The sequence below is a fragment of the Festucalex cinctus genome, chromosome 1, assembly GCF_051991245.1.
Source record: "Festucalex cinctus isolate MCC-2025b chromosome 1, RoL_Fcin_1.0, whole genome shotgun sequence".
NCBI lineage: Eukaryota > Metazoa > Chordata > Actinopteri > Syngnathiformes > Syngnathidae > Festucalex > Festucalex cinctus.
The window spans coordinates 53249442-53274164 of NC_135411.1; the positions used below are offsets into that span (position 1 = coordinate 53249442).

The 24723-nt window shown below is 39.5% G+C and overlaps 2 protein-coding genes across 3 annotated transcripts; both read right to left on the reverse strand.

Moving 5' to 3' along the window:
* Positions 1–2775: 2775 nt before the first annotated feature.
* ddx42 (DEAD (Asp-Glu-Ala-Asp) box helicase 42) lies at positions 2776–24701 on the reverse strand. Of its 2 annotated transcripts, XM_077542144.1 has the most exons (18): positions 24608–24701; positions 22570–22791; positions 22341–22491; positions 22023–22069; positions 19292–19328; positions 18424–18576; positions 16054–16158; positions 15855–15974; positions 15598–15774; positions 10965–11093; positions 10782–10881; positions 10644–10691; positions 10466–10563; positions 9808–10084; positions 9256–9482; positions 8935–9045; positions 6572–6679; positions 2776–4339 (listed from the first exon to the last, which is right to left on the reverse strand). In XM_077542144.1, exons 2-18 carry the CDS (start codon positions 22782–22784, stop codon positions 3935–3937), a joined length of 2508 nt encoding a protein of 835 aa, XP_077398270.1. In that variant the 5' UTR covers positions 22785–22791; positions 24608–24701; the 3' UTR covers positions 2776–3934. The 2 variants fall into 2 exon arrangements, with proteins under 2 accessions (XP_077398270.1, XP_077398274.1); XM_077542148.1 differs by lacking the exons at positions 19292–19328; positions 22570–22791; positions 24608–24701 and having other exon boundaries at positions 22341–22439.
* Positions 12769–14258, reverse strand: LOC144006098 (general transcription factor II-I repeat domain-containing protein 2-like). The gene is given in 2 exon segments (XM_077504777.1): positions 12769–13097; positions 13100–14258. Coding segments are annotated over 2 exon segments (1392 nt in total). The 5' UTR covers positions 14163–14258.
* Positions 24702–24723: the final 22 nt, after the last annotated feature.

Here is a 24723-nt window from a genome sequence, read left to right on the forward strand (position 1 = left end):
GACCTGTTAAGGTGGCTTCACGACCGTGAGGTCAAGTGTCTGTTTTGTACTTATATAACTATCATATAAGCATAATCTAGTTTCAACTAGTTTTAGGCTATGTGATGTCAATCTCCTTTAGGTGATGTCTGAACCTTTGTGATCTCGTCCTTTAGTCTTTTACTTGCTACAACCAATCAGATCGATTCACTGTCTGTAGGTGCAGTCTGAGAATTGTGTGTGTTTCGCCGGATTATTACTTTCTGTTCTCTGTGCAACTCTCTTTGTTTCTTGTCTTGTCAATTTTGTTCTACGCCTCTCGATGTGAATAAATAGTTAAAACCTTATTTGTGTCTGAGCTTTGGGATCCAACGTTCAGCACATGACACACCCAACTGTTCTTTACTTTTCATCATTTTAAAAATGCACACTACCTTTTTTCTCCCAACATACCCCCATGGGCACATATTCTTATACCTTCTTTTGAAATAATTTTATGTTTGGATATTGTTTTAATTCCGCACCCATTCAACACTTTCACACCACAAATTGACAGACTTTACCTATGTGCGTATGTTTAGCGCTTCGAAATTGTGTTGACCTCTGAAATCATAATTCCCATTCTTATTCTGAAAAAGATTTTGAAAGTTTTCCCAGTTAAACAACTCATGTTTGACCTTGTTCATGAGTTGTTAGAAATGTAAATTTTAATAGATTTTGCAAAACGTGAATGTGTTCCATGTGGTCTACTTAATGGTTCTTAAGATTCTTTTTGACTAGAATGAGTTCTTGTAGTAGTTTCCGCAGAACTCGACACGTTGTAAATACTGTAAAACTAGGGAAAAGTATAGCGTGTGGAGTGAATTATAATCTAGCCTGTCCTTGGCCTAGTGACGGCTAAATTTTTTTTTTGCTAGTTTAGATTGAACATGCTCAATATGTGACTTCCAGTTATTTTTCTTTCCTATAATGACCATGAGAAATGTAAGTTCTTGTTATTTTTATATGCCACTGAATGTCTATGTGATTTCCAAATTATATAATTTTGTTTTGTCTAAATTTAATAGACGTTTATTAGAATCAAACCACATTTTAAGCATGTTCAAATCCTTATCTATTGTTTGCTGTAATTGCCTTAGATGATCACTTGAACAAAAAATGCTTGTGTCATCTGCAAAAAGCACCACTTCATTGTTTTGAGCACATTACAAATGTTATTTGGTACCCAATACCGACCCCTGGGGCACACCACAAGTAACATTGAAGAATGATGAGCAGTGATTGTTAATCAGCACAAATTGCTTCTGCATATCTAAATAACTTTTAATACATTCCCATACAAGGCTTCTGATGCCAATTTTATATAACTTAGTCAATATGTAATAACTTATGTAGGTTAATGGTTCAGAAATCTCATTGATTATCAGTTTATTTAAGCATAGTCATGTCAATGTTCTTATAGTCGATATTTTTTATTTTTTATTTTTTTTAAACCATGATTGAAAAGGACTGTGGCAGAAGCATTGCTAGGGGACAATTCCAATCCAAACATCCGGGCATTTATGCAATTCAACTCTACACAGTGTAAACAAACTGCGTATTTTATTGGTTTTGTCTGTGACAAGCGTACAAACCTGGCAGATTGTTATCGTAGTCAAGTGTCATTTCATCACATTTTGAAATCAAAATAACCCTCACAAATTCACAATCAATCAGCACAAAAAATGTCCAAATTTATAATGATCCATATTTCCCATATATTTTATTATAGAACTTAGTTTTGAATTGGTCAACCCTTTGACTATATATCCACTGCTAAATACATACATACATACATACATATATAACAATTATTTAGCAGTGGATATATAGTCAAAGGGTTGACCAATTAAAAACTAAGTTCTATAATAAAATATATGGGAAATATGGATATATATATATATATATATATATATATATATATATATATATATATATATATATATATATATATATACACACACACACAGAAGCTATATTTATCACACTGCTCACAGTCTACTATTAATTTCATCCATTAGGTCGGTGGGTCAGGGAAAAAAAAAATGAGCATCAAATACGATCTGGTGCTCATTTGAGGACCACGTCACCATTTTTACATGAATGCCTGAATATATTATCTTTTTGGAAAACTAGCAATATTTAATTGTGATATACTGCATGTTTTTATATAGTAAAACATAGATTGCTATTTTTTTTATTATTATTTTTTAATCTTTTGTTTTTTTTTTTTTTTAAGGAAGCTAGAGCAGCCTAAATGGCATTTCCTTTCATTTCATGTGTGAACACTCATTCTTGCTTACTATTCAAGCTTTACTAACCAGGATTATTACGCGGAGCAAATTTGTATTATAGTGCAGTAATCACCTTTTCTTTTCATAAGCAATAGCTGCAATTTGCATGTTTATCCAACTACGCTTGTCTTCATAAGGGCCGCTGGAGTCTTGAGATAAACACAACGTGGATGCGAGAGTTGACAAAGCGAAAAACACACAAAAGCGCCGGAAGAACATGTAAACTCCAAACAGGATGGCTAGAACACAGATTCAAGCCCAGAACATCAGTACTGTGAAGCTTAACAATGAGGTCAAATAAAATTGGTCCGTTTTTTATTGCAGTGCAGTTACCCACCATTTCATAAGCAGAATCTGTAGGTCTTATTTGCAGTGTTGTGAATCAATTCAATGTTTTGGTCATATTAAAAACAAAACAAACAAACAAACAAACAAACAAACAAACAAAAAAAACAGGTAGAGGTTATGCTTTCAAAAGTGTCTTTAATAGTCAAAACATCCTAATTTTTGTATGAATGATGAACAAATGAACACAAAAGAGCATACAGAAGAGACTCATGCCAGGGGAAGGCACTTCCTCACTATGTAACTCAAATACAAGAAAAAGAACAAGCATAGGGCTGAGTTAAAAAACAACAAAAAAACAAAACAAAGAAATATTCGATATCAAATCGATTTTCATTTTCGAGCCTGATATTGATTCATAAAACCATGATACACCCCCCCCCCCCAAAAAAAGGCAATTTTTTTTGTATCTTCACTGAAATTTACTGTTCACATGAATGTAAAAGTATTTTCTTATATTTATGAAAGACCTGACTTATTGCACTAAGACAATTCAGAATCTTTTACATTTATATTTGCAATTATGGAATTAGAATTATGACAATATTTTCATCTCATCCTTGCTGATGTCAATGTTTGTATAACAAGTGATTGTAACAGATGTGAATTTCATGAATAAACTAAACCATGCCTCCGCAAAATTTGATTTGGAATTTGTTTTTAATGTTTTATGATGTCATTGATATGTAAGAAGAATTGATGTTCCATAAATAAATCAATATCGGATTGAATTAAAGTGAATCAAACTGAATCCGGGAAAAAAAATCGAATCGAATTGAACTTTTGTGAATCGAAATTAGAATTGATACCCAGCCCTAATGTTTGATATCGTCACACAGCACTATATCCTCTATTATTAACAAAGGAAAAACAGTTAGCTTTGATTAAAAAAAAACAAAAATGACGAAAACACACCAACAGTCCAGTTTGTAAGCGGTAAGAGTACAGTACAATCGAATCTGAAAAAGTGTACTGTACGGAGGAGCCCCAAAATGGGGTGGTGGGAGATTCTGGGAACAATATGGATGTAACGTGCAGACAAAATGCTAATTTGTACAGCTCTGAAAAAAGCAACAGCCCACTGCAAAATTACCAGTTTCACTGATTTAGCTATTATTAGATATATGAATATTTTTGAGCTGCATAATGGCTGCAATTGAATTTTTTCCCATCTCCACGTCGCCCACCTCACTCCCGAACTATTGCTTGACACTGCGGACAAAGCGGTTTTGATGGAGTTTGTAGAGTGGCTGCATTTATCTGCAATGTTTTCAGCATTAGTTGTCCCACCTGCTCTTTCTACGTTTCGGTGGTTCGGGTACGGCAAAGCTATCGTCGCCTTTGTCCCTCTCGCTCTTTCTGTCCCGCCGGCTTTCATCCCCGTTCCGGTTGTCGCCGTGGTGATTGCCGCGGTCCCTTTCTCGATCACGATCGCTGCGTTCCCGCGAGGGCGTGGGGACGCTGCTCTGTGCGGAGGACACGGTGCTCAGGGAGCCGGCGCTGGTGAAGCCAGGCATGGCGAAAGAGGCGGCGACGGCTTGAGCCCGCTCCGCGCCGCTGACCGACTCGGTGGGCACCGAGCTCAGGCTGCCGGCACTGGTCCAGCCGGACGAACTGCTGGACTTGGCGCTGAGCTTGGGCGGGTTGCCGGACGCCGCCACAAAGTGACTCTTGTACTGAGCCTGGGAAGATCAAGCAAATGGCAAATTGTGTGTGTAAAAAGAGTGAAATAAATGGAGCGGTAGTCTCCATGGGTGTCAAACTCAAGGTGCCAACCATCCCTGTTATTTGCCGCCATTTTGCCTTGATTTCAGTTTAAAACTAAGTTATTCATCATAAACATGATAACTAACCAAATGCCAGAGCTGTTTATGTAATTTAGTGAACCCCTGCTATTCGATGGGGACGGGGGCAGAGACCTGCTGAAACTAATAAAAATCCGTAATTGAAAAAGGCTTATAGTTGCCTTTAGATGGCAGCAAAGCACTATTTTTTTTTTTTTTTTTGGCAAAAGGAAAACGCAACTGTTTCAACACAGTCCCTTTAAACTGTTCCCGTTTCATGTTAAAAGGTGGGGTCTTAAGTTTTAACAGTTTGTAAACACTTAAAACAAAACAATCTGCTTGTCAACATCGCACCTGCCTTCAGTGACACGCCCCCCACTGTGTGATTAGCTGGATGGGTAAACATTGACATTCCGCCCAAAAACATCTCTTTTATGGCAAAATGACAAAATACAGGCTGGGGTGGTGGTGGTTGCTGACAAAATCACCACCACAAATTAACATAAGCTCAGAGGTGTTGATTGAGAAGGATTTCATGTGTATACATCCAGTGTTTATGAAGTGTTTATTTCTGAGTGAAAACTTAGGACCCTACCTTTAAATGTCTTTAAATTGGTTTCCTTATATACAAAACATAAGCAGTTTATTTTGCATTTTGTTCCTTCACTGTACCAAACTGTGAATTTAAAACCTACAAGATAGAGAGCTACAATTTTTTTTGGTGTGACAATTTACACCCCTAGTACTGCTGCTGTCACTGACGACTTTTTTTTTTTTTTTTTTAAATTAAGTCTCCTATATAGATTAATCAATTTTTATCCACTGCAGTTGAACGCGAGTTAAGTGTAGTGGATATAAATATGGTTTTTGATCTTCTGCACACATATGCCACAAACACCAACAAAATTAGCCTATTCTAAATGATTCGCGATTAGCCTTAGCCCCAAATAAACGTGAATCACTTATTGTACTTTTCCGAAAAATCCTTTCATAGTCCAAAATCCAATTTAATCAAAACATTAAATGGTAAAAGGAGTGCAATGAAATAGCGCTTTATGTTTACTAAGCCTCGTTCAAACATATTGAGTTGTCAACGCCTACACTGGATGTTGATGCAGCATCAAAATAACTTACTTTATGCTATAGTATCCCGCGCCGTCACCCTGATGTTTTTCTTTCTATTCCATTTTAAACTAATAAACATCATGAGTACTCACTTCCAACTTGCTTTGTACTTGATAATGCTACCAGCTAATGATAATCTGGCTAATGGTATTGCAAAAATTAGTTCATTTCCAATGTCCGCCAGCGTCCGTGTCTGTTAAGTGCGTTGTGGCCAACTGGGTCCATTTGGTTGGGTTATTGCACACTTTGGTAGTGTAAAACCAGAGTAATAGTCCTTACAGCAAATGCTGGATGGCTTATCCTGCTTATCATGCTACTTGGAGGAGTGGTTCTTACTCTATGTTTAAAGGGATAGTTCAGATTTTTTTTTACATGAATCTCTATTTCATCCTCACCTCCAGTATGTGCGAGCAGCACCGACATACCCTTGACAGTGTTCTGCGAGACGAGTTCTGGTCCGGTGTTTGACGAGAGGAAAATAGTCTGGCGAGTTGGCTGGGGTCACATAAATAAAGCGTTTTTTCTTCTAAAACAATTTGTGTTCAAAAGAGTGATACATTTGCATCACAATGTGGAGCCTCCATCTTAGGTGTGTTTGGCCCAATAAATTCATTAGAAATCTTTCTTTAGCGATTTTGACGCATTTTGTTTTGTTACAAACATCAGACATGTAGCGATGATCATTTTCTCCCATTTCAGTCTAAAGAGACCACAAACCCTAGGAAGCATGTTAGTAGTGTTTTGATGATGGCTGGTTGGAGTCTATCAACGATACTGTAAGTGTCCGTGCGGTAGCACAAAATGTTGGTTCCGGCAACTTCCAGGTGCCACAAATATGTTTTTTAAAACGATGAAAATAGCGATCGTTGTGGTCGACCCAACCGACTTGCTCAACTTTTTCCCCCCAGCCCTACTCGTGACACAGCCATTATGGTGAAAACAGATTAAAGATCCCTGGTCTACACCACATAGACTAAAAAAAAATAAAAAAAAAGTTGACTGTACCTGGAAGGCTTGTCTCATGGCAGATATGCGATCTCCCATGGCCCCGCTGCTGGGCTTGTTGAAACCCTCGCTCAAGGAGGACAACACGCTGCTGGTGCTGCTGCGATCCTGCAAAGTCAACAAATGATAAGTTTGTCTTTAAGATTCATTTCTTTATCACTCACTGGTCCCTATACGATTCTTGTTTCATTTGATCCTTTTATATGAATGGCTTACAAGGGTTTTTCATACCGATATTTACTTAAATTATGACAAGAAAAAAACTCCATCATCAATCGTATGTGTTTTTTTTTTTAATTTGTTGACAAACCGAACAGAGTTTCGGAAATACTGAATACTAATGATGTTATGAATGTGCCGAGGTTTCGGAGCAAGCAAGAGTGGACGTGAGAAATGAAAGCCCCAATTTGGATAGCATGTCATTTCCAAGAAAATCACGTTAGCGATGACAAATGAGGCCTTGGATTGTGTAGACGACGTCAATGGTCATCAACGTATCATTACTTCATATGACTGGAGACCTGGTGCTGCTTTGCGGGTGTTGTCAGCGTTTGTTGTGAGTTGCAAATTAGTTGGCGAGTTAGATATGTGTGTGTGAGAAAAAGAATACTTGGTGTGTAGAAGTACTCGTGAATTAGCACTTGGGTTTATGTTTTTGCAACCAATTAAATCATTGTAAGAAATTACGTATCATTGCTGGTTACGCATCATGTTCAGCTGGTGTAGTGAATCAAGCGTTGCTTTTACTCACTGTGTCCTTGTTTCAATCCCCGTCTTAGGCTTTGACAGTTTTAAAGACATTCTTATTTATATCCATAAACATTTGACTTACATTTCTTACTTACGCTGCACACGCTACACACCTACTGCTAAAACGGCAATACTACTACTTAGAGGTATCTAGTCACCATTTAACCTGGTGGATTAGTCATATGAAATCCGGATGTCTATATGAATAGACTAACAATGCTGCTTACGTGCCAAGTGACAAGTGAAGCAACCGGCGGCCATCTTATGTTGCCAAATTGCTAAGCTTGCCTAACTTGAACACATTGATTTCTTTGCGCCATTTTCGCATTATTACTGTCTCTACAGGGTACATGCGAGTGTGTGGCGTACAATTGTACCAACAAGTCTGGGAGAAGTGCTACATGCACCGTACATTTCAATGCAAAGAATATGATTATTAATTTTCTCTTATAAAAGGTATATCTTTTGGTGCTACTCAAACATTTGTCTGCCAATTGATAGTTCAAGTACATATACAAGTCTGTGCCATTAGTGTCCACTTGTTGGCGGTAATGCACTGAAAGCATTTTCCAACTGTAGTAGGTAGCCTACGTAGTAGTATAGTAGTAGTTATGACAACTAAAGTTCGCCATATCGCTAGCTCATCATGTTGCTTACACTATGACAAGGATCACCTATTCACAAAACTAAAAGGCGGATTGTAGTTAAAGCTGCTCTATGTAACAATTTGCCTAAAAGCTGTTCACAATGGCCAATAGTGCTCAGACTGGATTTGGGTCTGAATTTCCTGCATGCCCTCTTTTTGCAGATGTGACGTCAAGTGCACATTGCGTATGTACCAGTGGTGTCAAACTGGATCCCTCGAGGGCCGCAGCCCTACAGGTTTTTGAGGCCTCCCATTTTCAACACAGCTGATTCATATTTAAGCTCATCAGCAAGCTCTGCAGGAGCCTGATAATTATCCTGATCCTTGAATCAGGTGCGTTGGAGTAGAGAAGCCTAGAAAACATGCAGTGCTCTGGCCCTCGAGGACCAGATCTCGACACGTGATGTATGTGAAGAAGGGAGTGTGTAGTTTCACTTTCTGGCCACAGGTGGCAGTAGAGATTAAAAATTCAAATTTTTGCATTCAGCAGCTTTAAAGTTGGCCATCATAAACTAAAAAGAAAAAAAAAATCCATAGTTATAAGCATGTGTCAAAAGTGTCAAATCCAACTTGTTCGGCACCGTCAACACGGGCTACGTTTGGAAATTCACGCTTAAGAGGGTGTATATGCAGAGGCAATGCATGCTTCCCTCCCATTAATTTCTGAACGCAGCCTGTGTTATAAACCAATCAGTAGCTCGTGCTTGAACCGTTTCCATCTGTACTCCGGCACTCATACACACAGCACATTTGAACAACTCTCTGAGTTTCCAGACGCACCCATGATTATGGAACGTGGCTTTTGGGTGCCAGTCTGAGCTCTACTGTTATTGATCTCGGTTTTTGTAAAATAAATGTCCCCATAAAATGTGATTTAATACTCTGGAGCGACTTGCTCTTCATGATGCATTGTTTGATTGGTGTGACTTATACTCCTAAGCAACAGATATTGTACATAAAAACTCACAGAAGTGTCTGCACCCAATCCTGGTCTCTCTCTGTAACCAAGTCCTCCTCCTCCGATGTTCAGCTTCTTTCCTTGACCGCCTTTGAATCTGGACTTCCTAAACCACGGATTCTAGAATTTCAAAAAACAAAAAAAAAAAAAAGCATAATGTAAAGCTACTAAGCTGGATCAGCGAGTTGTATAATATTAGCTTTAAGCTTTGTCCATTTCAAAAAACAAACATTGCCTTTGCGCAAAAAAGTATGCCCACCTCTCACATATAAGCTGTGAGAGTGTAAAAGCAAATGTCATTGTCCAAATACTTTTGACCCAAGCCGTTACCTGTAAGGCTAAGTCCATCAGTTCTTTGGAGACACTCTGATTGGCGCCCTCCAAGTTGCGCACCAGGTCACCGGCAAAGGTGGTGTCCTTGCTAGTCAGCAGAGTGTAGGCCACGCCCTTCTCACCAGCTCTACCCGTCCGGCCAATGCGGTGCGTGTGCGTGTCGATGTCCCGCGCCACATCGTAATTGACCACCGTGCGGATGGACGGGATGTCCAGACCGCGGGCTGGGGAGGACAATGATTGGTCGAGTATAAGAAAAAAAAGTGACCTCAAATGACCTCTGCCTAAGCTAAACGAACAAAAATACTGTGTAAGGCAACAAAGTTTTACTCCAGACCAGTAGGTGGCAGTAACTCCAAAGTAATAATACAACAAAAACTCAACTAGAAAAATTAAGAGGAAAAGTCATGAACTACCAAAATAGCAACAAAACACTACTTTCATCTAAATGAAGCTCCTGAACTCATTTCAACATAATTCCTTAACCATGAAATCATGAACAATGAACCATCATTTTACTGCTTTGTCAATATGATGGCGCCGACTCACCGGCAACATCGGTGGCCACCAAGACAGGCAGGTTCTTCTTCTTGAAGTCGCTTATGACCTTGTTCCTCTCGCTCTGGTCCATGTCGCCGTGCAGCAAGCCCAGACTGTAGCCCTCCTGCATCAGGTTGGTGGCCAGCTCTTCCGAATTGGCCTTCTTGGTGACGAAGATCAGCACCGAGCCGCTGGATGTAAACTCCACCAGGCGCCGCGTCAGCCAGCTCCACTTGTCTGCGCCGCTCGGCAGCATCTCTACCACCTGTGTTATGTCCTCGTTGGCCTTTAAAAAAAAAAAAAAAAAAGCTTCAATCCGTTGATTGCGTTTGAAGAACCCATGTAGCATTTTTATGAAATACTACTGTTTTAAAATCCTAATCTGAAAATCTAGTCCTGTCTTTAAACTCTGCCTTCAAATCCCAATTTGAAATTGAACCCCGTCTTAAAATTCTAAAGCTGTCTTAAAACCTTACTTTGAAACCCTAACCTTATCTTTAAACTATAATTTAAAACACTATTAAATACCTTGTCTTTAAAACTTAATTTGCAACCCTAAATTTGTCTTGAAACACTTATTTGAAACTCTAATCTTACCAACAAATCCTAATTTGAAAACCCCAACACTGTTGCAACGTGATTATGAAAAGTGGCGATTGCGTGTCACCTCTCCGATGTCTCCCTGCACCACGCGGATGGGATCCATCAAGATGTCCCTGGCCAGCCTCTCGATCTTCTTCCGAAACGTGGCGCTAAACAGAAGCGCTGTGGCAAGAATCATATTCATTGCATTTTTGAAAAAAATGTAATTATAAAAAAAATTGTAAATAATAAAAAGCGCTTACTCTGTCTGTCTGGACGCACGTGGCTTGCAATGGATCGAACTTGATACTCTGAAAAAAGAAACAAAAAAAAATGTATGACTTCTTCAGTTTAGAGATTTTTTTTATGGGGAGTAATTTTGTATTCTAATTTGAACCCACCAAAGCCCATATCAAACATGCGGTCCGCTTCATCAAACACGAGGTAGGACACTCTCTGCAGGGACGTGGCCTTCTTTTTAACGTGGTCGATCAGACGACCCTGTGAAAAAAAAACAAGCATTTTGTATCAATTTGTAGTCATGTTTTAGTGCAGAGGTTTGGACGAGTGTTGTATTTCTTTACCGGGGTGCACACCACAATCTCTGCGCCTTCCTGCAGTGCTTTGGCCTGCTCCCACATGCTGCCTCCTCCGTACACCGCCACTGAGCGCAGAGAGTACGCTTTGCCAAAGCGCTTGCATTCAGCGTGGATCTGAAAAAAACAAGTAAGCAACAGTAAAACAAACTTTGCTTGAAACCCTAAATCAGGTTTAAAATCCTAACCTGTAGATCTAAAACAGGCTTGAAACCCTAACCTTTGTTGATTCTTTAACACTGTCTTGAATCCTTAACCTTTAACAATTCTCTACGCTTATTTTGAAATTCGAATGTGCCCTGCCTGAAATGCCGAATGGAAAACCTAACCCTGTATTGAAAGGCTAACATTTGCTCGATTCCCTAACTCTGTCTTGAAACCCTAACATATGCTTGACACTAGGGCTCAACCCACTTAATCAGTTAAAGCTGTAATATGGAGGATTTCCCCAAAAAGCATCTTAACAATAGCCTTTTTATTTGACCATTTATGACTAAAACATATTCTAATTAGTAGATCAACATCTTAGCTGTTCACAATGGGTACTCCTACAAGCCTCCTATTTTTCAGGAAGCATCCGGTCCGATTCGTTCGAATTTCCCGCCCTCTGTCTGCGGGATGTGACGTCATGTGCGTTTTCGTTTATTGTTTCCTGGAGTCACGAAGTCGGAACTACTACAGCGTTTCGTTGCGATGGAGTCTCAAGAGACCACCATCTGCATCTAGCGCAGGCATGTCAAACTCAGTTTGGCTCTGGGGCCGGATCCAGACTTTCTGTTCTCAGGTGGGCCGGATCAGTAAAAGAATGTCAACTCCAACTATTTAGTTTTGTTTTTCAGTACTATGCTTTATCATTCAGCCTACATTTGTAGCCTACCCTACATATTATAATCACGGATGACAAGGGATCTTTTCTAAGCACAACACATTTATTCACAAACAATGGAGAAAAAAAATGATTTTCATGTTTGGCATTGAATGTGTTAACAACTGGTTTATTTTAACAGTTGAGTGAATGCAGTTTTACACCTGAACCAACTCACCACACTAAACAAACTCAAGTGGGAGCTATGAAAAAAAATGTTTTGCCTTAATTGTCATACTGCTTTGAAATAATAATAAATAAAAATATATAATAATAAATAAAAATACAAAAGAAAAGTTTTAGCAGTGCATGGGCAATAAGATTATACTACATCAGCTCAAACTACTAGGCTGGGCCTACTGAAGCTGAGAATATACTGCACAATATTAATTGTCTTTAATATGAAACCAGATTAATCTTATTTTTAATGATCTGTATTCATGAGTGCAAACAAATGTCGTGTCATCACACTTTTTTCTCTCTCTCACTGCACTCCTGCAGTCTACTTGCTGCTGCTGGCTCCTGAAACTTGGCATCTTTTTGCCTTTACAAGTGCGTCGATATCAGGTTTCAAATCCTGAGTAGCAGCACATTTAACAATGTGATTCAAGTGTTCATTTGTTAACCTTGAGCGCTGCTTTGTTTAATTATTGTTCATCACGGAGAAAACCTGTTCACAAAGATAAGTAGTCCCAAACATGGAGAGAACTTTTGCAGCCATGGCTGTTAATTTGGGGTAACCTGGCACAAGACTGATAAAACGTATCCAATCCCACGGACCCAAATTTATCCTTCATAGCGGAATCGCACTGCAAGTCAATAAGCTCGAGCTGAATGTCAGCTGGCACATCAGAGGGCTTCACTGTAAATGGCGAGCGAAAAAAGCCGAATTTGTTCTCAAGTTCACTGAAAACCTGAAACCTCCGCTCAAACTCTCGCAGAAAAATCTGTTATGTTGTCTTTATATTTATCCAAATCGGGACGATCCGGTGCCTTCGGACGCACAGCTGTGAGACATGAGAAGTGCGTGGTGTCACCGCTGGATAGCTGCGTCTCCCACAGCGACAGTTTCATCTTGAACGCACTTATGCTGTCGTAATATTGAGTGACAACTCTATTACGGCCCTGCAATGTAGTGTTAGGTGTATTCAAGTGTTGCGTAATATCAACCATGAAGGCAAGATCCTGCACCCATTCCTTGCATTGAAGTTCCTTTACTGGGCGTCCCTTCTTCTCCATGAACTGTCCAATTTCGCCTCGAGCTCAAAGAAGCGCTTGAGTACTGCACCTCTGCTTAACCAGCGCACGTCAGTGTGGTATGGTAGGCCAGCATGAATGTCATGATCACTGAGAAATGAGTCAAACTGGCGGTGATTTAGACCGCGAGCTCTGATGAAATTGACAGTTTTCACAACCACGCTCATAACATGGTTCATTTGCAGTGTTTTGCAACATAACGCCTCCTGGTGCAAAATACAGTGAAATGCCCAAAACTCCTGTCCTCCATTTGCGGTCTGTACTTTGTCACGGAATTTTGTGGCAACGCCTGCCTTTCTCCCCACCATTGATGGCGCACCGTCGGTCGCCAGGCTCACAGCACGGGACCAGTCCGCCTCCACCTTGTCCAGCGCTCCAACGAGAGCGCTGAAAATGTCATCTGCTGTCGTGGTGTCATTCATGGGCACCAATTCAAGCAGCTCCTCGGTGATGGTCAAAGTTTCATCAACACCTCTAATGAATATGGCCAGTTGAGCAATATCTGTGACATCGGTGCTCTCATCTATTGCAATTGAAAATGCGATAAATGATTTGTTTTTCTCTTTCAATTGGCTGCTCAAGTCACTTGAGAGTTCTGTCACCCCATCTGCGACAGTGTTCCTCGTTAGACTAATATTGGCAAAGGCCAGTCTCTTTTCAGGGCACACGACTTCTGCAGCCTTCAGCATGCATGTTTTTACAAACTCCCCATCAGCAAATGGCTTGGATGCCTGCACCAGCTCGTTGGCAATAATGTAGCTGGCTCTTACAGCCCCATCAGCGATATCGCGGCTGCGCGTAAAAGCAGACTGCTGTTTCTTCAGACGAGTGACCAATTTGTTTATCTCGTCTTTTCTTATTTGTCCTTTCAAGTCGTCATACTTGTCTTTATGATGAGTCTCGTAGTGGCGCCGAATATTAAACTCTTCGAACACTGCAACTTGCTGATTACAAACCAAGCACACTGGTTTTGCATTCACTTCTGTGAATAAATAATTCTCAGTCCATTTTTCCTGGAAAACCCTGCACTCCGTGTCCACTTTTCTTTTTTTTGACAGTGCCATTTTGGGAAGGGTGTGTTGACCGATAACTTGTTTAGTAGTAGTGGTGAATGGTGAAGCAAGCTTACCGGTTAATTTCTAGTTGGACACATCACGTTGCGAATGTTTATTTCCTGGTACAAACTCGTGTCAGTGCCGCATGCTGGACGTGAGCTCTTTTACTGCCCTCTAGCGGCCGGAGCGAGCATTTGGTTTGTATTTATTTTAAAAAATCATAACTTTTGATAGAAATGAGCTATTGACTCGCTTTTTTTTTTTATATACTCAGAAATTTATGACGGGCCGGATAAAATCATCCAACGGGCCGGGTCCGGCCCGCGGGCCGTATGTTTGACATGCCTGGTCTAAATGTTGCGAGCTAACGTTAACACAAAGCTTCGTCAATTTTGGAAAACTTAGCGTCCTAATAAGTGCCCCAAGCTTATCTTGTTTTCATTTTTCATGCAGCATTTTGTGAATGGACACCCGTCTCCGGAGTATCCCAATCTTGTGCTTGCTGTACAAGTGTTGAACCAGACAAGGGAGCAGCTCGAAGGCTTTTAACCTTAACTAAATCCATGGCTAGGGTGACATAAATATTTTTTTTATGATGGACAAAGAATAACAATGACTGATCTGATGCTTTCAAAGACAAAAAAAACCAAACACTAATGTTTAGCTAGCTATAAACACCGAGGTTTAGCTAACTTGCTGACCTAACAGTAATCGCCATATTTTAACAATACTAGACTAATATAAGTAAGAAAACTTACCCGGCAGTACAAGAGCACGATTGGTCCATAATGCTGTGCTGGTTGCATCTGAAGTATAGGTCATGGGGTTTTCTCAGATTTAGCGTGCGTCCTGTATGTTTCCCCTTCGCTGGCTAATTTAATATTATGACTATAACCCTCCACTGCATATTGTAAACCTTTTTGCCTCGATCTGGAGGATATTGCACTGGTATTGCTCCAAAAGAAATCACTAATACACGCCGGTGTAAGTCTTCCCGTCACGGCTTGTGCTGTCGGAGTCACCAAGCTTGACGGACTAGCAAAAGTAACTAAGGGGGGCGGAGCTTATGCGAAAGGTCAATTCGAAACCTTAACTTTCAGTTGAAGCCCTTAACCCAGGGGTGGCAAACTGCAGTCCTTGAGGGCCGGAGTCCTGCAGGTTTTATAGATTTCCCTATTCGAAGTGCAGCTGATATCAATTAACAGGCTCGTTATCAGGCTTCTGCAGAGTTTACTGATGAGCAGATCATGAATCAGCTGTGTTGAAGAAGGGGAATATCCAAAACCTGCAGGACTGCGGCCCTCGAGGACCGGATCTCGCCACCCCTGCCTTAACCTATGAACGAAACACTCATTTGATGAAACCCTGCTTAAAATCCATATTTGATCATTTAAATATGGCTCGCAAAGAGAATTTAAAACCCTAGCCCCACCCCTGTCAATACCTGCTGACAGAGTTCCCTGGTCGGGCATACGATGATGCCGATGGGTCCGTCCCCGGGTTCCAGCTCCTTCTGGTCCATGATGTGTACCAACATGGGCCAGATAAACGCCGCCGTTTTTCCACTGCCAGTTTTGGCAATACCGATCATGTCGCGGCCCGACAGAGCGATCGGCATTCCCTATAGATAAACCCACAAAACAACGCATCCAACAAGTTTCATTTTTCCAACTTGGCATACTTTTGAGTATCTCGTTATACCTGGCACTGGATGGGAGTGGGCTGAGTATACTCGGACTTGCGGATCTGATGCATCAGCTGCTCATCAAAGCTGAAGTGGGCGAAGCTGGTACATGGTTTAGGCGGTGCGGCGCCAGATACCTGTGACATTAGAAATCAAGATCACCACTTTGGGACGTGACCTTTGCACTATATGACCATTCATGATATGAATACTTACTCGCAAGTTGAGCTTTTGCCGCAGTTCTACCACCTGAGTTCCGGTCAGGCTGCTGAGTTCCTCATGCTCATTGTAGAAGTTCTTCTCAAATGGCGGATAATCAATCTATGGAGAGGAGTCAATTCTACATTGAGACTTTTAAAAACAATTTAATAATTTAATCTAATTTAACAAAAATTACAGTACAATCTTCAATCTCAAAATGGTGATTTTAGACTATTCAATTTGGATTAGTGCATGTGCACATAATGCTTTGTGGCCTTTGAGTGCCATACAAAAGAAGTTGGTAGAAGTCTTTAGCATGCTAAAGAAGGTGGCGGTAATGCACCAAAAGTATTTAAGAACCGCCAAAAGAATTTACCATTTACAACAACAAAAGTCGCAATAACCGACCAGGCTTCTATCTTTGGCCACAATGTGACGAAGGACTCTAGTTATCAAACATGATCGGGAAAGAGAGGTTTTTTTTATTTTATTGTATTTTTTTTATTCTTCATCATAAATTTTTTTGACTGGTGCAACTTAAGAGCAACACAGCACCAAATTGACCTAGTCATTATTTTTTACATTTTAGTGCATGCTTGTTCAAAGCTTGAATTGGGGGCAAAAAACTAATAATAGCCCTTTGAGTAACTCATAGATGTGCCCCAAAAAAAAAAAAAAAAAAAGAGGGTTTAAATAAGTAGAACATTTAAACCCTCTTTTTTGCGACCCTTGTGAGGAATAAGCGGTCAAGAAAATGGATGGATGGATAAACCACATAAAAGCTGTTGAGGTAGTTTTGTTTATAATAATAATAATAATAATAATAATAATAATAATAATAATAATATTTTTTTTTTTTTTAAACACTCCTTAAACTCATTCGCTTCCAGCCATTTTCACTGAAGCAACTACCCCCTTATTCCCAGCTGGATTTTGACTGATTTTGCAAGGCCCACAGAATATTGTGTTCTCCATCCATCCATTTTCTGAACCGCATGCTCCTCACAAGGGTTGCGGGGGGTGCTGGAGCCTATCTCAGCTGGTTATGGGCAGTAGGCGCGGTACACCCTGAATTGGTTGCCAGCCAATCGCAGAGCACACAGAGATGAACAACCATCCACGCACACAAGCACACCTGGGGACAATTCAGAGCACCCAATGAACCTGCCATGCATGTCTTTGGAATGTGAGAGGAGACCGGAGTACCCGGAGAAGACCCACGCAGGCATGGGGAGAACATGCAAACTCCACCCAGGAAGGCCGGAGCCGGGACTCGAACCCGAGTCCTCAGAACTGATTACGCTCTTCTTTCATCAGGAAAACAAAAAAAGTATATTTCTATCTGTTTCTGTTTTACAGCAATTAGCATTAGAATATAGCCAAGTTTCATCATTATTCACAAATCTGTTTAAAACAGTGTGCTAAAGAGCTTTTTTTGCAACATGGCCCTGGCCCTTATATTTATTTACTGATGTAAAATGTATTTACTTGTAAAAAAAAACAAAACAAAACAAAAAAAACACCTGTATTTGCACTTCAAAATATTTGCTTTGTTCTTGTTTACCGCAAAACTGATGTTTGTTTATGTACAGCACTTTGTATCCAGCAACGCCTGTTCTTAAAGCTCTTTATAAATAAAGTTGAGTTGAGTTGTTATTGGGTGAACTCAACTCTCCAGCGTGAACCCCACGTGATCTTGTGGTCTTGCGGGTGCAGATTTCCAGACATGCAACATGCGAGGTGTGAATTGCAGACCTTGCGGAAGTCGTACGGAAAACGCAACGCATCTTTTCCGCAGTCAGTGTGAATTGGGCTTTAGACAACGTCTGAATCCGATCGAGTCAACAACCACATGATCGGGCCTGATTCCCGATCACGTGGTAGGATCAGGACATCCATCCGTAGTATATATATTGCATTATACTTGGTATAATGCAATGCAATGGCAACGGTCAACTGAATCACGCTTTTAACTGGAAATGTCAATTTTGGTTGTGAAAGTGCACATCATACAACAACATTTTTGATTGCCCTTTCCATCTGTATTTACAGGAAATACAGTGGCTGACAGTTGGCAGCTCATGAAAACTAGCTTCTTAAAAAAAACCAAAAAAAAAACCACACACACACACATTCAAACTTATTATAACAAAGTTTTTAACGTATTCAACCTCAAAAATATCATAGGCATAAAATATATACAAAATAATTATGACATGAAAAAACATTACATTTGTTTAACTGTTTGAAATACCCTTCCTATTTTTTTATAGACACTTTGTAAACATTTCACATTTTTTATAGGTTTAATTTAACAAGAAAAAGGTGTGATATGAGGCCGCGATAGGCGAACCACAACATAGCATGGGGATTACTGTGTAGTACCTCTGAGTGGTCAATAGGAGGCAGGGGCATAATGATTTTCTTGGCGATGGGGGCTATAGGGTTGCCGTCGCTATCATAGTCCACGTTCTCCTCCTCCTCGTCTTGCATCAGGCCGGCGGTGGGGTTCTCAGCCATGTAGCGGAAGTAGGCCTCCTGCAGAAAGCACAACAATGCATGTCTAGAACTGAACGGACAACAATAATGATGCACATTCAGCATTATGTCGGTCAATATTGTGGAGTGATCCTTCAGAGGTAAAGAAACACTAAAACATGCTTTGTTGTCTGCACAGAACAACAACAACAACAAAAGAAAGACAAGAATACATGGCAAATATCCAATACAATCTATATTAGGGCTGCACGATATTTGAAAAACATGCGATATAGTTGTTGAATATAGCAATATCCATATTATTGCGATATTTAACATGCACTATTATTCGTCTTTATTTTGAACATGCAAACAAAACGAACCGAACAAGAAAGAGAAGCAAGTAACGCTACCTCAAGAAATGATTTTTTTTATTATCATCTTATAAAAAAAAAAAAAAATCTTTTTTTTTCATGCGGCAAACGAAGCAAGCTCAATGTATTCTTAATTGTAATTACGCTAGATAATGTTCAACTATTGGATGGCGATGAACACTGAGTGAAGTTTGTATCTGACTGGTCAAATTCATATAAAAGCACACAATGAAACTTATTGCATGTGTTTGCTATATGCATATTGGCGAATATGCATATGGGCGATTATCGTGATAGATATTTTTTCAATATATTGTGCAGTCCTAATCTATATAGTGCCTGTAAGTTGACAAAAAGATGCAATCGAATGGTTCAAGTATTACGAAGGTCTCACTACTCACTTGTTCATCTTCTTCTTCAATGTCATCACGAATACCCCTGAAATGAAAAGCGGAGAAAAAAAAACTTCCCTGCGGCTCGTTCGTACACCCAAAACAGACCCCCCCAAACCTGTGTGAGCACACGACTCACTATGCTTACCTGATAGTATGCTAACTACCATCCAAAGGAGCCTTACGGCCACACTGGAAATTAAAAATAGAGTAAAATGACCAAAAGAAGCTATCAATTAAATCGTGTTATGAGAATAATATTGTATTATGACAAGAAGTGTGAATATTTTTTTAAATAAATAAATCATTAAATAAATAAATAAATAAATTCGGGCAAAAAAAAAAAAGTCTGTCATTAGTATTACGTGGTAATATTACAATAAAAGTACAAGTCGGAATTTTACGAGAATTAAGCTATGAAATCACTGAGAATTAAGTTCAAATGTTCCAAGAAAAGTTGTGAGTTTCAGAGAATAATGTCATAATACTACAGGAATAATTTTATCATTAGAACATAGACGGCATTCTACGACAATTCAGTTGCAACGAGAAAAAAAAAAAGCAATACAGTATTGCAATAATTTAAGAGCAATGTTACAAGAATAAAGTCATAATGTGAGAAAAACTAACCCGGGATTTACACCGGATGCGGTTGCGGTGCGGCTGCGGTGCGTTCCGGCGACGAAAGCAATTAGAATACATTCATTCGAATGGTGCAGTTTTCACCGCTTGCGTGTGCGTTGCGTGTCGACTGCGTCTCAGCTGCGGCGTGCCGCAGCCCTTCCGCAAGGATAGACCTATTTTCTATTTTTGCCGGACGCCGCAGCGGTAGGCCTCCGGCAAATGGCAAGATAGCACAAAACACATCGAGCGGGACAGGAAGACCGACGCAGTTTCAAAATAAATTTCCGTTTACCTTTCAAGATAAAACACTCGCCAGCTCCTATTTCGCAAGCATGTTAGCAAAACGTGATGTGGGCGTAGACGGGCCTGGAGTTAACGTGCGAGGTGCTCATTCACGGTTTAAACACCAGCGAACATGGACCAGGAGAGGTTTATATTGGAGGTAGAAAGCCACAAAATAATAAAAGTCCACCTCTCTTTCTGCTTCTCTGTTGAGCACAGACTTTCTGTGTGTTTGTCGTTGCTTTTAATGCCACATGATCACACGCGGTCACGCGAGACACGGCGAGAAGTGGTCGGCGACGGAACGGAGCTGCCGGACCGCAGCTGTGCGGAGCCGGTGTGGATTGGCCAAAAAATTGACGCGTCCGGAGCACGCAGTCAAGACGCACCGCACCGCAGCCGCACTGCACACGCAACCAATCCCGGGTAATACTATGATTATAAAGTTGTAATATTGCGATTAAAAAAAGGAATGTTATAAGAAGTTGTGAAATGAGAATTGAGCCGTAATGACATGCGGTCGGAATTTTACAAGTATTACATCATATGTCAAGAGAATTAAGTTGCAATGTTATGAAACAACAACATCACGTGAGAGAATATGGAACAACCAAGGCAGAATTTTACAAGAATAGCCTAAGGTCAGAATGTTGAAACAAAATTATATTATGTTTTTTTTTTGTGTAAAGAATGAAATACATTTTTATTTTTTTTATTTACATTACAACAATGAAGTAGTAATTTTACAAAATATGTTGTAAAAGCTACAAGTCAGCAACTATAATTTCTATGAGAATTAAAAATAAGTCATACTGTGAGAAGATTAAAGTCATACCGTTATTAGAAAACCCTAAATCTGTTAGGATTGTATTATGAGCAAAAAAGTCATGTTATAAGTTCAAATAAAAATAAAATAAATCTTACAAGAATTAGGTTGCAATGTGACCAGATAGAAGTCGTAATGTTTTTTCCGACAAGATTTGCAGCTGTACTAGTCAACAAGGTTTGTGAAAATGACAAAATATCCTTAATAGGTCTTCACTTATCACAGGTTTATGGTCATACTTGTAATTAGGGGTGTGAATTGCCTAGTACCTGACGATTCGATTCGTATCACGATTCACAGGTCACGATTCGATTCGATACCGATTAATCCCGATACGAATTTATAAGTCGATTGTTGCGATTTTTTTTCATTCAAATTTAGAAAATACTAATCAGTAAGCTTGTAGAGTGTAAGATTTATATGAAAATTTATTATTTATTTATCTGAAATTTCAGTCTTATAGAGGTTGTAATTTGTTTCATGTTTGAACAGCATTGAAATAAAATATTAAGGCTTAATGTTCCGTTCATATAACATTCTTCCATGCTTAAGGTGTGAATCCTTAAAAAAAATAAAAATAAATAAATAAATAAATAAATAAATAAAAATCGATTTTGCCGATTATTGAATCGATTCGAGAATCGCGCGATGTAGTATCGCGATATATCGCCGAATCGATTTTTTTTTAACACCCCTACTTGTAATATAGTTGGACTTTTTTTTCTGGTAATATTGCAGACATATTCTCATTGTATTACAACTATATTCTCATAATATTTCACTAGAATTCTAGCCATATTGCTATTTTATTATATTTTCAGTGTGGCCGTAATTCTCTTCTGTACTATGGAAGCCAGAAAAGCAGAAAGGAAATCCTGGCATGTCACCTTTTTTGTGCCACACAACAAGACAACAATCTAATTAAGTTGTGGGCATTTTCCTTCTTGCTAAAACACATAATTTAAACACCCAAATAAATATGTTGTAAGAAACTCAAGATGGTCTTACTTGGCCGACTTTTCCTCGATTTTCTTAATGTCCTTTGCAGCTTGGTTCTGGGATAGAAGACATTTTTCAGTTAGACAGGACAAAGCAAAGCTTGGCGATACGGTCTTAAAATAAAAAGCTCAGATTTGTATCAATTATATTTCCATTATTTTAGGAAAACGATGACATGTCTGTTGTTTTAAAAGTAACACCACCCTCCTTGTAACTCTCTCATGATCCTTAATAGTGTAGTGTGAGGCAAACCCATCTTGGCTGGGAGTACACGGGTCCAAAGTTTCGAAGATGACAGAATGAAAATAAACAGTTCATCATGCGAACCTCAACTTCCGCCATGAAGGCGTCGAGGGGATCGTCGTCACTGTCTGAGCCGCTGCCGGACTTCATCTGCAGCCGCGTTGGCGAGTTCTCTGCCGGGATATACGGCAGGTCCACGTTGCTGCTGGACTCCTCCTCATCATCCTCAAAGTACCTTGTTGAGAAAAGCTTAGAAATGTTATTTCTATACTGGTTTTCATTGGTCTTCTGCTATATTAGAATCAACACTCACGCATTCTCCTCGTCAAAATTGCCTCTTTTGGTACCAATTTTGTAGAATGATGGCAGTTGGCTCTTCCCGTAGCTGCTCGATCCTGGCGGCCCAAACGACCCGTGGGATTTATGGGGGAGTGATGATGATGATTCCTCTTTCTTCCCGCTGGCGAGGGAAAAGCCCCCAAAGCCGAAGCCACGCTTCACACCAGGACCGCCTTTGTTCCAATTCATGGTTGTGCTGGGGGTGGGAGGGATTAAAAAATTTGCCTCATTTATTCAATTAGGACTAACATGATGATGTTCACTGCGGCAAAATTAGGGTGTCAAACTTCTCAAGATGATACAGAGAAAGGTCTGCAAGTGGTATATATAAACAGCTGATCACTTGCTAATGTCTAAACAGATCCTCGAAGGCCAGAGTCCTGAAGGTTTTAGATACTTCCATTCTCCAACACACCTGATTGCTATAATCACTCAGCTCATCAGCAAGATTTGCAGAAGCCAAATAACGATCCTGATTTTTACAATCAGGTGCGTTGAGGACGGAAACATCTAAAAAAAAAAACAACAACAACAGCAACTGGACTCCGGCCCTCAAGGACCAGGATTGGGGAAGCCTGGTCTAACTGCTCAGTGTAATTAATAATAAGAACTAGGGGTGTGAATTGCCTAGTACCTGACGATTCGATTCGTATCACGATTCACAGGTCACGATTCGATTCGATACCGATTAATCCCGATACGAATTTATAAGTCGATTGTTGCGATTTTTTTTCATTCAAATTTAGAAAATACTAATCAGTAAGCTTGTAGAGTGTAAGATTTATATGAAAATGTATTATTTATTTATCTGAAATTTCAGTCTTAGAGGTTGTAATCTGTTTCATGTTTGAACGGCATTAAAATAAAATATTAAGGCTTAATGTTCCGTTCATATAACATTCTTCCATGCTCAAGGTGTGAATCCTAAAAAAAAACAAAAACAAAAAACAAAAAACAAAAACAAAAAAAAAAACGATTCTGCCGATTATTGAATCGATTCGAGAATCTCGCGATGTAGTATCGCGATGTATCGCCGAATCGATTTTTTTTAACACCCCTAATAAGAACTAAACTGAAGATACATTACATATATGCATCTAAAATGTGAAAGTATCTTCATGCCACTGAGTCAACGACATAATAAATTTATAATAGGAAAGTAGTAATTGCTATCTGGACAACATAGTTGCCAGCGTCCTCTAGATGCATTTTTCAAAATCAAATCTGCAAGCCATCTATTTATAAGGGCATTGTTATAAGAAGTTTGAAATTATATTTATGTATTCTGGAATCATAGTTTGAAGTTTATAATACAGAAAATTACAAACATTAATTGTGGTGGGGGGCATCAACAGAACCTTGTCCATAAACCTCAGTGAAGAGCAAGAGAACACTTATTGCTGTATTAATTTAACACTTAATAACAAGTCGACAATAAAAACTGAGTATTATTTGTAGATTATTGAATTGGACGCCATTTTGACAACCTAGGTGTACCTAATGAAATGTCCTGTGTGGGTATCCCTAGTATGTTAAATGTACTTTTATTATCACAAATCTTTGCTTCAGCTGCGTTCTGGACACATAGATCAAAGTACAGTTCAAGTAACCTCTACTCCATTATATAAAAAAAATAGATTGTTTATGCACAATGTAGACATTAAAATGGAGGTACCGTACGATGAATCGCTTGTTAGAAAGGTGCGTCTTAATACTGTACGTAGAACTGTGCAAGCGAAATAACAAATACCATCCAAAACCAGACACTAGTTGTATCGTGGGCATTTGTTTTTGTTTTTTTAATATACATAAAATCAATGTAGGATGCGCACTATGACGACATTCTAGCATTAGCATTAGCATTAGCTTGCTCGCCAAACCATGACTGAGGCCGTAATGAGCATGGGATTACCTTCTCCAAACATGTGGCGAAATACATAAGGTGCGTTGTACATAAAAATAACTGATTACACTTTCGATTTAGTTTATATGCCAAAACGTTCTTATTTTACCTGCTTGCGTATGTTCCGAAATGCGCCGTTAAATTGTTTTTACAGCGAAGGAAGAATGCTTTACGTCATCAATATACGCCTCCTGATTTTTTTTTTTTTTGCTCCCTCCCTTTGGT